The 17915-nt window shown below is 32.5% G+C and overlaps 1 protein-coding gene across 1 annotated transcript; it reads right to left on the reverse strand.

Annotated features, from left to right (window-relative positions):
- Positions 1-6477: 6477 nt before the first annotated feature.
- Positions 6478-15274, reverse strand: LOC103973918 (uncharacterized). The gene is made up of 5 exons (XM_009388593.3): positions 15162-15274; positions 14463-15079; positions 13989-14379; positions 10221-10348; positions 6478-7449 (listed from the first exon to the last, which is right to left on the reverse strand). The coding sequence occupies exons 2-5, from the start codon at positions 14556-14558 to the stop codon at positions 6991-6993; spliced, it is 1074 nt and encodes a 357-aa protein (XP_009386868.2). The 5' UTR covers positions 14559-15079; positions 15162-15274; the 3' UTR covers positions 6478-6990.
- Between the last annotated feature and the right edge of the window lie 2641 nt (positions 15275-17915).

Raw genomic sequence — 17915 nt, forward strand, 5'->3', positions numbered from 1 at the left:
TATAAGTTTTAACATCGAAACATATATAATGTGTGATCGTATATTATTCCAAATATCTTAAGCAAGTGAAACTATATTATTACTAATATAAGATTTTAGCCAACTATTGTAATTTTCAAGATGATGTTGGAGGAATCTCTTTATATGCTAGTGCAAAAAATTGCATTGTCATTAAAATAAGGAAGATCGTTAGGCCAATAAGAAGTTATCTTCGAAACATGATGGACTAACATCTCATTATTCGTAAAAAAAAATAAATTTTACATTATTGAAGTAATGCGTAGATGGATGAATTATTCATCACAAGAGTGAGGTAATATAAAGATTAGGGTCAATTGAATTTTATACATAAGGCTATATTATTTTAATACTTTTCATGTAAACAGAAATCTTCATTGTATATAGTAACTTACGTAGTATCTAATAATGTATAAAATGGAAGAAGTAAAATGTATAAAAGTTGAATAAAGAATTGTGACATCATACAATTTATAAACTATGCTTGTTACATCCATAAAGTAAATATTTTATAAGAATATTATCATCTTTTAACATAATACTTATAGTTTATATAACACTATTAGAATTTAAATTTTAAAAAAATTTATTCCATATCTTTCAAGTGCATAAAAGTAACTAAGAGAGGAATTAAAGTTTACTTTGTGAGTTACTAATTAATACCTTATTAGTTTAATATGTTATGCTGTTCTTGAGATGAAGTATATAAAGCATGGTGAAAAATTCTCAATGTATAGAATTCTTATTTGAAAAGAGACCCAACTTAATTTTTATGTTTTCAATTTAGTATTCTTGTAATATGTAAAAATTCTAAATGGGGATTAAAAATTCTAACTATTATTATTTTATATTTGAATAATATCTTGTTCACCTTGTTAAGGAATATAGTTAATGATCCTCTTCATACAAGTTAAAAATATTAAAATACAGATGTATTGATTGTCAGCTTGACTTGCTCGAGTCCTTTGTTGATTATTTTATATTAGAAGAATAATATTTTATAATAAACATCTATAATCTCATGATAATTTAAATTAAAATATGATGTTATCAATATTGTATTTATGGATATAAACCTGAAAATATTTGTAATTATTTATCTTTGCTTTTATGTTAATTCTTTTACTCAAATCCTAAAAATGATAAATTTTAATAATGTATTGTTAAAAGGTGTGAACTAAAAAGTCAAACATATTAAAAATTTAAAATGTCTTAATTGTATAAAAATTTTAGAAAACTTTAGTTTTGCCTACTCTAATATTATCACCACTTAAAGTTCACGATGAGTATATTTTAATGGTCAAATGCTAGTTTATCATGAGTAACTAATAAGGTATTTATACTTTTGTTTTATAGCAATATTTCAACTCATTACCAACTAGTGACTTGAAATTAAAATTTTTTCATTTAATAGTAAGTTATTTATTATTAAAATATAAGAGCTTAGAATATTGTAATAATATAATTGAGTGAGTATTTTGTGTGTTGGTCTATTTTTGTAGCGAAAATTGGAACTCTAACCCGCTCTCATGAATTGTCAATTTATGACAACAGACTATATAGTTAAATAATATTGAGAAACAATACATTATATCGGAACAATTATGTATTATAATGACATAACTATATTTTATGTGGTAATAGTTATATCAAACCATCTTTTCAAGAGAACATTGAACCTATTGTTATAATAATGCTTTTCATGGATGAAAGTTAATATTTGAAATTTTATTTGCATTATCTTTTCTACAAGCTCACATTTAACCATTTCAATTTTATCGATAATATTTGAGAGATATATATTTTAATAATTTTTAGTTCATCTCGAAGTAAAATAATGACAACGCATAATGCATTACAGTTTATTGTTTATGATATTAAGATAATAAGCTTATAGGTGTATAGGGACTACAGGATTATCTAGAGTTGGAATGATAAAATGTTTTATATCGAATGATTTGATGTCATCTCCAACTATAGCCTCTTTGATAGCAATAGATAAAGAACAAAATTAATTCAATTAGTAAAATATTTTAAAACAATGTCTAAATTTTAATAAGCATACGAAGCAATAAAAATATTATCGAATATAGCAAAATTAGTAAAAGAAACAAGCTTTTATATTTGTATGAAAACAATTAAAGATAACTCTTCACGTAACATATTTCCTTTATGGTCCACATTTAGTAGAACTTGGTGTTATTTATCATTAGTTTTAATATCAAAACTACAATAATGCTTGATCATACACTATTTCAAATACTATAAATAAATAAATAATAATTATTACTGACCTAAGATTTTTGTCAACTCTTCTAATGCTGAAGATGATGTTGGAGCAAGCTCATCAGATGCTAACAGGAAAAATTGAATTATCATTAAGAGGAGGAAGATCATCAGGCTAATGAGAAGTTATATTAGAAACATGATGGGCCAACACTTGATTATTTGTAAAAAATAATTTACAATATTGAAGTAAAATATCTTGATGGATGAATTGTTTATCACAAGAGTGAGATGCTTTAAAGATTAGGATCAATTAAAAATTACATATAAGGTTTTAGATTTTTGAAATTGACCATGGTCGTCTAGAAACTGAAATCATTATTGTATATTGTAACTTTCTTTGTATGCAATAACATATCTCTTGGTAGAAGAGAAATGTATATAAATTAAATAAAAAATTATGACCTTATACACTTTGCTTGTTATATTTATTAATTAAATATTTTATAGAAATAATGTTATCTTTTAAAATAATGCTTATACTTTATGTAATAATCGATGATTATTGTATGGTAATTTGAAAAAAATTAATTCCATATCCTTCAAGTGCATAAATATAATTGAGAGAGGAATAAGTATCTCTTTTGTAAATTGGCTAGTAATCCTTTAGTTATCCAATACTTTATGCTCTTTTTGTGATCAATTATACGAGGAATGGTTCTAAACTCCACACATAGAAATCTTATTTGAAAATAGAACTAACTTAATTATTTTGACGATCAACTTACTTCAAATTTCTAAAAATCTAATAATGGTGCAAAAATTCTCACTCTTAAAAATTATGATTTGAATAATATTTAGTTCACCTTCTTCATGAACCTAGTTGATGATATTCTTCGTACAAGTTAAAAATAACAAAATGTGGATAAAATTATTATCAATTTGTCTTATTGGAGATGTTTCTTCATTATTTTATATCAAAAGCACAAAACATTTCAATAAACATCAAGTATATCATGATAATTTGAGTCATAATATGATGTTATCATGATTTTAAACAAGCATGGTAAAGTTAAAAATATTTTAAAAAAATATCTTTCATTTTGTGTTAATTTGTTTCCCTCATGCTAAATAACAAAGATGAATTTTAATAATCAATTGTATAAAGGTGTGAACTAGAAATTCAAACATAATCAAAATCTAAGAAGTCAAATTTGATATTTTATAAAAATATCTTAAATATTTGTTTTGCCAACATTGACATTACAATCACTTAAATTTCAAGATGAGCAAATTCTAATGCTCTAAGATTATTTTATTATAGGTAACATATAATGTATTGAGAGTTTTTTTTATAGAAATATTTCGACGTGGTACATACTAGTGACTTGAATTGAGAATGTGTTCATTTAACTAACGACGACGTTATTCATTATCAAAACCTAGTAGCTAATAATATAATTGTACTTTAATAGAGTTAGTGTTATGTACATTGGTTTGTATTTGTAGATGAAATTGAAAATCTATCCCTATTACAAGAATTGCACATTTACAATAATAAACTATATAATTGAATAATATAAAAAAAAATATCTATCTTATTGGAAAATTTCTATAACATAATAATATAACTTGATTTCATTTGGTAATAGTGATGTCAAAACTTCTTTTCTTATAAACTTGGATGTTTATATTTCTAGAAATAGAAAGAGAGCATTCTTTAATATAATAATACTTGTCATGATTATGGACAATCTATAACTACTCAAAATTGATATTTATAATTTCATTTGGTCATTTTTTCCTCAAGTTGACATCTAACCATATCAATTTTATCGATAGTATTAGAGACTTTAATTTTATCATATTTTATTCATCACATATTATGATAATGATAACGCATAATGTATTAAAATTTATTTTTTATGATATTAGAAAAAATTTGCTTAAGGAGATGTAAGGTGTACTGGATTATAAAGGGGAGGTATGATTAAAGGTTTAATATCAATAAATCTGATCTCATCCCTAACTATTGCGTCTTTGATAGTAATGACTAAAAACTAAAAGTAATTTATGTTAGTAAAATATTTTGTAAAAATATCTAAATTTTAATAATAATATAATATTATTTAATATGTTGAATAATATAGCATAATTAGTTTAAAAAAAGCTATCTTGATGGCATTAAAGAAACTTGATAAATTTTCACAAACCACTTATTTTGATTGTCCACATTTATGTGAACTTGGTGTCATTAATCATAAGTTTTAACATCGAAACATACATAATCCGTGATCGTATATTATTCCAAATATCTTAAGCAAGTGAAACTATATTATTACTAATATAAGATTTTAGTTGACTATTCTAATTCTCAAGATGATGTTGGAGTAATCTCTTTATATGCTAGTGCAAAAAATTACATTGTCGTTAAAATAAGGAAGATCGTTAGGCCAATAAGAAGTTATCTTCGAAACGTGATGGACTAACATTTCATTATTCATAAAAAAAATAATTTTTATATTTTTGAAGTAATGTGTAGGTGGATGAATTATTCATCACAAGAGTGAGGTAATATAAAGATTAGGGTCAATTGAATTTTATGCAAAAGGCTATATTATTTTAACACTTTTCATGTAAACTGAAATCTTCATTGTATATAATAACTTACGGAGTATCTAATAATGTATAAAAGTTTAATAAAGAATCGTGACATTATACAATTTATAAACTATGTATGTTATATCCATAAAGTAAATATTTTATAAGAATATTATCATCTTTGACATGATAATTATAGTTTATATAATACTATTAAGATTTAAATTTTAAAAAAAAATTATTTCATATATTTCAAGTGCATAAAAGTAACTAAGAGAGGAATTAAAGTTTACTTTGCGAATTACTAATTAATACCTTAGTAGTTTACTATGTTATGCTCTTCTTTAGATTAAGTATATAAAGCATGGTGTAAAATTCTCCACGCATAGAATTCTTATTTGAAAAGAGACCCAACTTAATTTTTTATGTTGTCGATTTATTATTCTTGTAATATATAAAAAATCTAAATGTGGATTAAAATTTTTCACTATTATAATTTTATATTTGAATAATATCTTGTTCACCTTGTTCAGGAATATAGTTGATTATCCTCTTTGTACAAGTTAAAAATATTAAAATACCGATGTATTGATTGTCAACTTGATATGCTTACGTCCTTTGTTGATTATTTTATATCAGAAGAATAATATTTTATAATAAACATCTATTATCTCATGATAATTTAAATCAAAATATGACATTATCAATATTGTATTTATGGATAATAAACCTGAAAATATTTAGAATTATTTATCTTTGTTTTTATGTTAATTCTTTAACTCAAATCCTAAAAAAGATAAATTTTAATAATGTATTGTTAAAAGGTGTGAACTAAAAAGTCAAACATATTAAAAATTTAAAATGTCTCAATTGTATAAAAATTTTAGAAAGCTTTAGTTTTGCCTACTCTAAGATTATAACCATTCGGGATGAGTATATTTAAAAAAATGCTAAAAAGAAGGTGACAACTTGGCTAGACTTTCTATTTTACTTGCATTGTGATTTTTAATTAACCTTACTATATGATAATTGAATTATTTCATCTTAGTATATGTTTTTATATTAATCATCCACATAATGTAAATAATCATTTGACATGTTGATCCAAGGAATCTTATTAATCAAGAACGTAAATATGTTACTTTTCCTAATTAGAGTTGTTGTTACAATATTCATTTGTTTTAATTATAAACGATTGGATAACCACAAATTTAAAGACAAATACAATTAATCATTATGGGTTTGTGCACTTAAAGGATTAAATAGCCGGTACCCATAACTAAAGGCCAAAGCTTATATACTACGCCAAGTGAATAGATTAGTGAACAGATGCAGTTTAGGTAGAAAGCATATCATATTAGACTACTTGAACTCTTGCGGTAAAACTTCGTGTGTAAAACAAAGACACATACCTCGACTTCCCTCAGATATCTTAAAGGTCTTCTCGAGACATCTCCTTGAAGCAGCAGCAGCATTCACGGTTTTCCCTACATGCAACTGCAATTAAAGAATTCTCAGAAAGAAGAATTCAAGTCCAATATAATCTTTGAAAAACCAATACAAAGTAAGGCAACCACACCAGGAAATGAAGACAAACATGTACTAATATCCATCATCAAAAGACAAAAAAGCTAAACACCAACATTTTCCCTGCTTGATTTCAAATCTAAAGAGAAGCACAAATTACACAAGGAAAATTATAATGGCAAAGTATTGCGGCAAAAACACTTCCACCGGTTGGAGACATATTACAAACTGAGAGTTGGATCCTTCTGTATTGACAAAACATCCTCCGGTAATGAAATTGCTGTTATTGAAGAGGTTTTTTCTTCAAACAGATTTCTACACTTGTGTACTGTCTAAATTTATGCTTCCATCCAAAGTCACACTAGTCCACACTAACACGTATAGCTACGAACCAAAAGAATATGGAGTGCAAACTGAATATAGCGTAAAATTTTACAAATGTGAGATCACTTTCATCCTCCGAGAAGCTACCTGAACATTTTAAACACCGCAGGCTTTAGCTATGCTCATGCACATTCCACCAGATGCTATCATGGTATTGTAAGCTGTACCGTCATTTTCTAAAGATCATTTGTTCTTCATTCTTGGACAACTTCCACTTTCTACCTTGTTAAAGGCCTAGTCATCCCAATCGGCATCCCAGCCATCTTTCTTTGGAGTCCTTGAAGTGAGACCATTTGAGGACACACTGGTAGAAGTGTGTTTCTCTGAAGGCTTTGTCGCTGCTTCATCATCCCAATCCTCATCCCAGTCATCCCAACCATCCACAGCATTTGAGTCAACTGCTGAACCGGACTGTGGCTGCACTCCCATTTCAAGTTGCTGGTATGGGATTCCAGAATCATCCCTCTTTCCTCTCTTCCTAAATCTGCAACAAGCCCATGTTCCACCAACAAGAACCACGGCAACAAGCAAAAAGTAAGCCCCATAAATTGGGGTCAGACGGGTTGCATAACTAGGGAATTGCTGGAATAAGTTCCAGTCAGGTACAGATGTTGCAATGTGAATAGTGCAATGCCCTTTTCCTGCACTTAGGACAATCTCTGTGACATTCCAATCGTTACTTGGAAGATAGATCTGCGATACGACATGTAGGAGACATGTAAGCATGCAGCTTTTTCTATACAAATTAGAACAAAATTCATAGGAAAGATGTCTTGACAGATATTCAATCAGAGTGATGACAAAAGCAACATTTTTCTGAAAACAAATGCCACAATGATTAGCTTAGAAAATAATGCATCTCAAGATGCACAAGCTCCAAGAGTTCATTGGTTCATGTGCCCTTAACATAACATGTTGCCTTTGCCTCCCAACACCAAGAAGTTTTGGAAGGTTCTATACAAGGTTAAACTGCAATTCATTAGGTTAAAAACTTTTACAGTCCTCAAAGATTTTAGAAAATTGTCTTTGTTTGCACAAAGCTGCTTTGGAGTAATGATACAGACCATCCCTGTATAATATTGGAGTAAATCACTATAATTATGTCATACAAAAAACACAAAATATATCCATTAGTAGTTTTTAAGATAGGATGGACTGATTATGTTGGAGAATTACTCTAATTATCATGTGATTTAAGGGTTAACAAAAAGACAAATAAACAAAAACTTCTATTCGAAGAGAATATTAGGTATTTGGAGATGAATCCCTCCTCTGTTGTGGCATACATACTTTCTTAAGATATCAATCACTATCTTTGTCCTCCCTTTCCCATCATAACATCATTTTCTCACTGTTTCACTGGCAGAGGATAATGAACATCACAACAATGATGACAAACTACAATTATGATGGTTGCAGTGATTAGCAAATATCAAAGTGGTAGTGTTTTCATTGTGTATCGCAATCATTGTTGTTTCTTTTTCGTCTTTTCGTTGCATGACTTCCCTCCTCTCCTTCCCTTTTATTACTCTTCTTTTTATTTTTCTGAGGTTGTTAAATCACCTAGAATTGGCCATCTCAAGTTTATTTTGATCAATTTTAGTCGATTTCGATCAATTTTTACGTAGATCGAGAAATCAGAAGATCAATCATAAACAATAGCATTATGTATCAAACATATTGTATCAGAATCAACTAATACCATGAGCCATGCATTGGTCTCTTCGTTCTAAGGCCTGCCCACATAAAATACCCTCTTTTGAGATTATTTAGATTGTCATGTGTTTGGACATCACTGATCTGGCTTAAAATATTAACAGAGTGATAACATGATCATTTTGCTGATCCATTCCCTTTCTACTTTATTAGGCATTTCAGGCTTGAGTGGCAAAAGTAACCATGTATAAGCAAACATTAGTATGGTTCCTTTATTTGGATCAAGGACCGAGTTAGAGCTTTCAACTGAAGTGGTGAATCAGGTAACTTCGAGGGTGCACTTTTTGATCCCCACAAGCAAAAATGTCTGCTACATAAGCAAGCTTAATGTCAAAGGCACTGACAATACTAGAAACTTTAATATACATGGGTAGATTTAACCTAAAATTAGAAAATGGATTAAGATTGAAAACCACATGGGAACATTTAGAGTCATGGCTTCATCTATTTCAGTAGCAATGCCTCATGAAGAACTCAATGACAACAAAAGATCTATGTAGCTAACCCAATTAGTTGGGACATATTACGGCTTTTTGTTGCTATTCTTGTACCTATGAAGCAAAACAAGATTATTGGCAATGATGGGAAAATAAGTCATTAAGTGAGAATAAGAATTAAGAAGCTTTTATCTGGTCCATCTATTTAGCAGAGCAAAATGATTTATTTTCATAACAATATCTAGTCCCTGAAAACTATGATACAAAAGAAGTCTGCAAAATGAAGAGACCTATACATAAGATCCTTTTAGAAACAAAAATATAGGTGCTGTTTGAAGAATCAGCAAAGCATAGACTGAAATAGAAAGTTTGAGTCCATAAAATTCTTATAAAAGAAAACATCAATGATCATCTCATACCATTTAGACAGAACAAACATAATTTATATTACATCAAATTCAATAGTTGAACACTACAGCCATGTCTTAGATTCCATTTGATGCCATTGGAATATATCAATAACATGCCAATATAATGCATGCCAATGAACAAAAATTGGCCTGGTTAACCTGAGTCCATGCCAAGTCAGAAGAATACTGGCACATCCTCAGCACTACATGTAGGACCATGATGACAATGAACTAGAACAGTCAATCTGCCCAATCCATGCTCCAATAATGTGTCATGACACAAGACCATGGACACGAAGTTGCAGAGAACAACACAAGATTAGAAAGAGAAGTCAACTTATTAGTTGCCTTTGAAAACTAACCAAAATACTTTCTCAACACAAATAACCACCAAGCAGCTAACAAGATACACACTATCAGATGGTATCCCATAGATTTAAATACTGGATTGTATCAACCTTGTTCTATCAATCTAAAATTAGACTGATTCAAAATTGTACCAACACTATACTAACATTCAAAAATGAAAACAAATATCTTTCAATATTTTCTCTCATCACTGAGGTATATTAGTCTTTGATGACATCATAAAGTTGCTAATTTAAAACCAATGTGAGTGTTCAAGTCACAGAAACTTGTTTACTTGTTAGGTTACTGCTCGCCTTGGTTACTCAACTTCACATATATATACTCTATCTAATCTTAATTTCATATTTCCATTTACAGATAAATACTTAGCAAAGTAAATATCATGATTGGAGCAGTTTTAACAATTTCAGCACCAACTTAGATAATAAGCTTGTTACCTTCTATAACGTCAAAGGTAATCATCTCCTACCTAACTAAATAGGGTAAAGATTCAATTTAGGCATGCTAAATGGTGTTGAAAATGAGAATGAACCTTCTTGGAGCTGTTTTTGAGTAGGGCTACCATATCAATATCAATATGCAAAGCAGGTGTTCCCCAAATTTTCACACTTAGAGCATCATCCCCAGTATTCTGGACTAAAAGAGACAAATTCTTTGAATCTGCAAATAAAGGAACCAGAGAACTAATAAGGATGAAATGGGCTGGACAGCACAAAAGAGTTGAAGTACTACAAACTCTTCATGGTTTCCTTAAGAGGATTCTTCTCAAATTGACAATCAAGTAAAAAACAACAAAAACTTAATAAAGAAACTAAATTTTGAAAAAGATGCTCAATATAGACAACATGCTCAGAAAGTTCATTGGCAACAACAAGCATCATAGAGAGGAATTCCAAGGCAATTCATATAGAAAGCAGAAAATCAAGATAGCTTTGTGCATTGCACACTATATAAAAATAGGCACATTTTGATCATAGGTAGTTTAGTTGTCTGCTACTGCTGCTGAGGCTGCTACATATAAGGATCAAGCCCTTCAAAATGACTGCTGTTATCAGGTCTCTCAATACAACAAGGATCCATGAAGGCTCATTACTTGGATTCTTGACTCAACCTCTGATATCTCAAATCAAGTCCAAGATTTATTTCTTCACTCCAATTAAACCTAATAATTATTTCTTTTTTTTTGTTTAACTTCCTCTTTCCTCATCTTTGGACAATCTTGGTAATTTATGTGAAATCACTGAAACTATTGTCATATAAAAACTTATGACTTTGAAAAAAATTAATCTAATAAAATTTATTGAAGAAAAAATAAATTTAAATGGTCTATTATCACACAATCTATTTCACAAATATTGTTTATAAGAAATTAGTCTATAGAACGGCATGAAGGGCCTTCATAAATATTATTTGTCCTAACTATATCATCTTGGTTTGGTTAGGTGATTCTAGAATAAACATAATTAAGAAGTTTTCTCCTACGTTCCTTACAAGTTTAACAGTTGATGTGAAGGGCCTTTATAGTATTATTTGTCCTAACTATATTTTCTCTGCATGATTAGGTGATTCTATAATATCATAATTAAGAAGTTTTTTCCTAATTCCTTATAAGTTTAAGGATTAACAATTCATTCGGTAAACATAATAGACTCAGTTTCACACATTTGCAAGGAACATAATCAACAGAGAAAGAAATTTTCTTTCATGAATCACACAGGATCTTAATTTTTAAAAGTTTAAGGTGTCAATGACAATAATTATAGCTCAATTAATTAGAGCACCTCATTTACAAAGCATTACCTTCATAGAGAACAACTTTTTGGCCATCGGGAAACCTACTTTTATTCATCAATGCAGGAACTAGGTTTAGGCTCTTCCAACCTATGTCTCCATATATTATTTATCTAAATCTGAAAGAGTTGAAGTTCAATTCTCCAAAAGCAACGTCTCCTTGCAAGTTCAATCTCTAAGCATATTATGGATTCCAAACAGTTGACCATGAAATGGAGATTCAAGATAGACAAAGATTGGTTCAAGATAGAGGTTGCTTCCAGCTTCATTTCAACAAAAGAAAAGAAACAAAAACACAAAGTTGCAGATCATTGTCCAAATTACTTATAATCTTCTGTAGGTTTTACTATCAGCAAATTGTTTCTGTTTTTAGTCCCTTTTCCTGAAGGGTAAACACTGCTTACGACCAATTTGTCCTCCACTTGCTCATAAATCTTCTGGGTTTCATATCTTTCAATTTTCCTTTGGTTATACATGAATCTAAACCTGGTCACCAGACTATAAGAATCATGTCTGTTATAGCATAGATGAGGTTATGAGAGATCCCCTCATTGGTTGGGAGTTACGGAAGCTTAAGGCTTCTAGGCGAGGGTCTACCTTTTTACATGTGAAGTGCCTTCTCAAAGGACAAATCTGTGCCCTGATGCCAAAGAAGATAGCTCATCACAAATAACATTATGAAAATCCTTGGCTCGCATCCATTTTGATAATTTTGTTGTGTGCATGCTCCAACATAGTATAGACTGGTCTTGTTGCCTTCCAAGTTTTTTAGGAAGTTCTCTTTGAAACTCACCAACATGTAATTTATCATACAACACTCCACTGGCCACTACAACCTTCCTGCTGTAATTTTAATATAATGCCAATTGCCAAAACAAACCTCCAAATCTTGTCCAATCCAACAATAATAACAACCTAACATATTGTTCCAAACTAATTGTCAATCTATGTCCACTTTCACTCAAGATTGTTCCCCCTAAATTATTAAAGCTTATCATAAGTTAGCAAAAGAATGAAGGGCTTCCTTTCTGGACATCAGAACTCCCAAAATAGGAATATCCTAAAATTTACAAAAACCAAAGATAAAGTGCCATGGCTACCATATATATCATGCCTCATTAATAAGGTTATGATAGATGGTGCTAAGCTATATACTGATACTGACATTTGCCTCTAAGTTCCACAAATTCTTCTCTGGGCATCCTTATGTATGCAACCATTATTTGTTGTACTTATGCTAGCACATGTAAGGTATACACAGTACTAGCATGTGATCTAGCACATACTTATATTGCAGCATGATGCATTAACAGCTTACCCTACCAGTTAAATGCATTTTCTAGGCATGTACATTCAACACAAATTAATATCAAGTAATGGCAATTAGGAGACCAAGAGTTAAAAATCAAGAGGAATATACAGTTATCTGATTTTTGATGTCTTGCATGTGTCAGGCATCATTTTGTAAAAGAGTATGTATAAATGGCAGATATATTATTTGACATAAAAAGGAACAAATATGATATTTGTCCCACATACACTTGTCCTATATCATAATTTGGTGTCAGAGCACCTGTCCATATTAGATTTGGTATTACAGATCTTACCTAGCATCATTTGGTATCAGAACATCTTGCCCATAGTAGATTTTGTATAAGTTCTTAGCCTACGTATTTTATACACAAATCACATGGACCACTATAATCCCTACAGATGGTGTGGGTTTCGAAAGTGCTATGGTCCATCATACAATTGCCACCATACCTAATGCACATTTGTCTAATAAATATTCACGAGAATGCACAATAGATCCTAACATGGCCCACATACTATCAGCGGATTTTGCTCATTTATGTTGTGTGTCATGACCTGAGCTCGAATACCATGTGAGCCACACCCCTAAAAAGTACTTAGAAGGTACTTCGGGGTTTAATATTGACTCATAAACCATCAGAAGCCATAGTCCACACCAAAATGAGACTAATTGGAGCAAGATACTACAAGTACTACATTAAGTAAAAAAACTATACTACTATGCAGAGAATCAGCTATAATGAGAGACACTCAAATGTAAATAGGCACTTTTAAAATCAATAAAAGGTGAAATAGTTGAGATGAAAAAAATGCAAAGCAAGTGAAAGACTTGAATCAAACCATTATGGGTTTCAAAGGTAACGAATGGGTGGTGTCTGTACATGAAGAGGGTCAAAACAGTGAAACATTTGTTGAAGATTTGGCTAATCAAGAGATTAATGTTAATGATGGATCTACAACAACTGTAAATTCTATTATGACCAAGATCAAAGATCCAACAGAAGTAGAGCAGTTATGGCTGAAGACCATCCATCTACATTTTCTGCAGGGATGGGATATCACCTAAATGACAATCTAGAAATGCGAAGCTACGAACATTCAGGAGGACAATTAAACATATAACATGATTTCACTAGAACATATGACTACGTATAGCATGGGATGCATATTTAGAAGATCAAGAAAATTGTTTTACCATTTTCAGAACGACGAAGACAAGCAACCAACTTTTCATAAGAGCATCGAGTAGATTGTGAATCGCATGTTTCCTTCACCACAGAATTAATTTCCGGCTTAGTCGGCCTCCCACTTTCCTCTTTGTCCTCTTTGCTTTGAGAGGTAGGGCTTCCAGATTTAGCAGGATCTTCCTTGCTTGTTGTATCAGTACGAGTTGTAGAATTATTTGGATTTCCTCCGGGACCATTATTTTTCTTGGTTTGCTCTCCGGGAGTAGAATTGATAGGTGGTGGATATGTAGAACTACCAGGATCAGCTGAGTTGCTAGGGTTTGCTGGAGGCTTCTGGCTCGATTTAGAAAGATTGTTTTTTGTTGAAGTAACCGGATTTGGAGTCGGAGATGGTGAAACCTGATCTGTAACTTGTCAGGAATCTCCTAAACTATATCAAGAAGGACACAAAAATACAAGTGAAAGAAAAAGAAAAACCTTACCTTGTCATCGTCGAGTAGAAGACGAGATGAAGCAACAGATGCAACCAAAACGAAGAGAATTGACAGGATCGCCGCCAAAGTTCGGATCTTCCCCATTCTCGTGTATCAAAAACTGTTGGGAGGGGAAGAAAGATCTATGAAGACCGATTATGATAGATGTCAACTACCATTTAAGGATGGGAGAAGACGGATAAATTGGAGCAAGGGAGATGGCGGAGACGCCCTCGCGATCGAAACGAGTTGAACTTTCTAGCCTTGGGGAAAGGAACGAGGGAGGAAAGAGAAGAGCAACGAGAGGGACAGCCGACGAGGCGACGAAGCGAAGGACATGGTCAGAAATGAGAGCTCCATAGAAGGCACCTGGGGCTACACCTGCAAAACGGATCGGACTCCACGGATCATATTTGATCCAACTTGGACCCAACTTGGATCCAATTGGCGCTCGTTCGTCTCAAAATTCCGATATTCCAGATCTGATCCGACTATGAACCGGATATCCAATTCGCGTGGAGAGGGACGGCGCCAGAGAGAAACCTGGAGAGAGGCGTCGTCGTCGTCGTCGTCGTCCTCTCAAATGAAGCGCGTCGTCACGAGGGAAGCACCCTGTGGTCAGCGTTCTGCAATCGATAGCAGAGATTGAGCCAATAATGACGAGAGGGCCATAAATCGAAGGAGAGAGATAGCTAGTTGATGAAGTACCTTGGAGGGGACGAGGGAGACGGCAATGAAGGCGGTGCAGATGAAGAGGAAAGGCACCACCGCCGTCATCACAGCGGGGAATCCCGCGTTTGTGTGGAAGAGAGCAATCAATCGGGGTCGATCTCAAAATTACCGGATTTATAACCGCATATCGATCCGATCCGACTTTAAGCGGATCGGATCGGTTCTCCTCTAAACGGGTCCTTAGTTATTTCTCCAATTAGATAACTAAGTTGTAGTGGCAGCTTTATATCCAAGTTTTTAGCTTCAGATCTTCCATAAAAATGGAAAATTACATATCAGGGATCTGAAATAATACTTTTGTGACAGGCTTATAATCTAGATGGCCGATCAAGTACTAATATCATGAACAATAAGTAAATCATCAGATTTTTACACCGTACCTATATAAGAATTCTGTGTTTTTTTAAGTTACCTGTAGTTCAAGTTAAGTTTTGAAAAAATTATTACAGCGGAATAATTCTTTTACCTCCTTCTTTACATATTAAAATAAGGTTCCTCATCAAAATATCAATTTATTACTAAAAATAAATTTTAACCAAAGTAATATAAATAGTAACATAATGAATCGATCACAAAATGAGACATCGAATTTTTACGTAAAAAACCTAATACAAAAAAAATCATAAGATCGTAGTCCACTTCAAAATTTAACTATCACTAATAATGATAATATGTTTACAATAAGTCTTATCCAAAATAATTAGAGGATCAATAACATCAAGAATATATATCTTGATTCAACAATAATATATCATCACCAGCATGGATAGATTTTATAAAAGAAAACTTTTAGGTCTCACCAAGTAGGTATAGTAAAAAGGTATTACAGAAAGGATAAACTGTAGATCGGTACCGTTAAAATTATAGAGCTTATTACAAGGATTCTTTATATAAAATTTAGTTACTTGATTATGTAAGCCTCGAAATCTTAATTTTATCTCTCATCTTTTCTTTCTATTCTTTTTTTTTTTGACGTCGTTATAGTTTTGACAATTTGGACACCCCACTCTCGTTTTTTTTTTTTTAATAAAACAGATTTGGGCTCAAATCAATCGATCCAAGCCCATCTATGAGATGGACCAACAACCAACATTGCTCGATGGGACTGCCAACATAATTCGATATATCACTCAATATCGATAGTAAAAACTGAGTCATGGCTTTTTCCAGATCCAATTTAATAGTTTGAATGACTATGATTGAACCTCTATGATAACATCTGCCTCATTAGTAATTTTCCACAGTACACTCTGAATTCTGAATGTAATTTATCTTAGAGATCAAGAGGATGCTGCAGCAGACAATTGGACTAATTTTGTTTCGGCAATCAAAATAGTGATGCTTTGGAATTCATGTCTGTGTGCAAGTTGCTTGGAAAGAGATTTAGCTGCTTCGAGTTCTGAACATAGCCTTCATATCAAAGGTCTTTGTGCTCTATCCAACCTTATCCTTCATCCTTGGCTATCAGGAACAACACCCATTTCTGATGCCAATGCCTCCGAAACCTTCACACTCTCCTACCAAATTGATTTTGGAGTAGGCATCTTTTTCTGACATAGATTGTTACTAGTCCGAAAACAAAAACACGTTTTCACCTATTCCTGATCTCGCATTCTTTGTTGGACTATGGAAACAAGAACATCACCATTTGTCCCCCTCACTCGAGGATCTTGGATCCTTGCTTGGGTAGCCAGGATTGAAGAATCTTCTTCTTCTTCCTTTTTTTTTGCTGAAAAATATTATTATAATATCTATGAAAGGAAAAATGAATTAAAAAAAGATGGAGAGTGATAAGTAGATGAGATTTCCCTAACTGTTTGAGAAAATCTCTCTATTCTATTGAAGGAAATCCTCTAACCTGTTGAGGAAAATTCTCCCTTCTAACCTGTATAAAAGGAAGGAGGATATGTTAATAACAATCAACTTCTTTTACAACTTGTTTATCTATTTATTTTCTAACATGGTATCAGAGCAGTTCCTCATTAGCGACAACAGTATCGTCGTGTGTTAGCCATGTGGCCACGCTGCCTCAAGCGGAGTCACTGAAGAAGCACAAGATAGGGATTCCGAGCCAGTGCTAATGAGCATCGTCTTGGCTCTGCTCATCCACTTCTTCTCTTTCTTCATCGTCGGTCTTGCTTTTCTTCGTCGGCCTTGCTCCCTCTCCTATTTGCTGCCTACAGCAGACACTCTCCGTCGTCGTCACGCAAGGAGGAAATCATTCTCTCACTGCCTCCTCAATAGCGGTGAACGGCGAACAGCAGTGTCTTCCTCGCTTCCCGGCCAACAGCAGTCGCAACTGCTACATCTTCCTCTACCGCAGCAGCTTTCGCTGCCGCTTCCCTCTACACAATGGCGTCTCCTTAACGGCGGTGTCCTCCTCCTCAATAGCTACGAACGGCGAACGATGGTGTCTTCCTCGCTCAGTCTTCCTTGCTTAACGATGGTTGCCGCGTCTTCCTCCTTCGCTGTCGCGGCCGCTTCCCAGCCAGCAGCAACCGCAACCGCTGCATCTTCCTTCCTCTACCACAGCAGCTTTCGCTGTCGCTTTTCTCTATACATCTAATTGCTACAGATTTCTCTCACTGCAGTTTCCTTGAGTAACACTGCAGATTTTCGCGGCCATTTCCTGACGAACCGCAGCCTTGAGTACCGTTGCAGTTTTCGTAGCCATTTTCCGGCGAACTGTAGCCTCTACAATCCGCTACAGTAAGCGGCAATCCACAGCAG

This window comes from Musa acuminata, chromosome BXJ3-1, assembly GCF_036884655.1.
Source record: "Musa acuminata AAA Group cultivar baxijiao chromosome BXJ3-1, Cavendish_Baxijiao_AAA, whole genome shotgun sequence".
NCBI classification, from domain to species: Eukaryota; Viridiplantae; Streptophyta; class Magnoliopsida; order Zingiberales; family Musaceae; genus Musa; species Musa acuminata.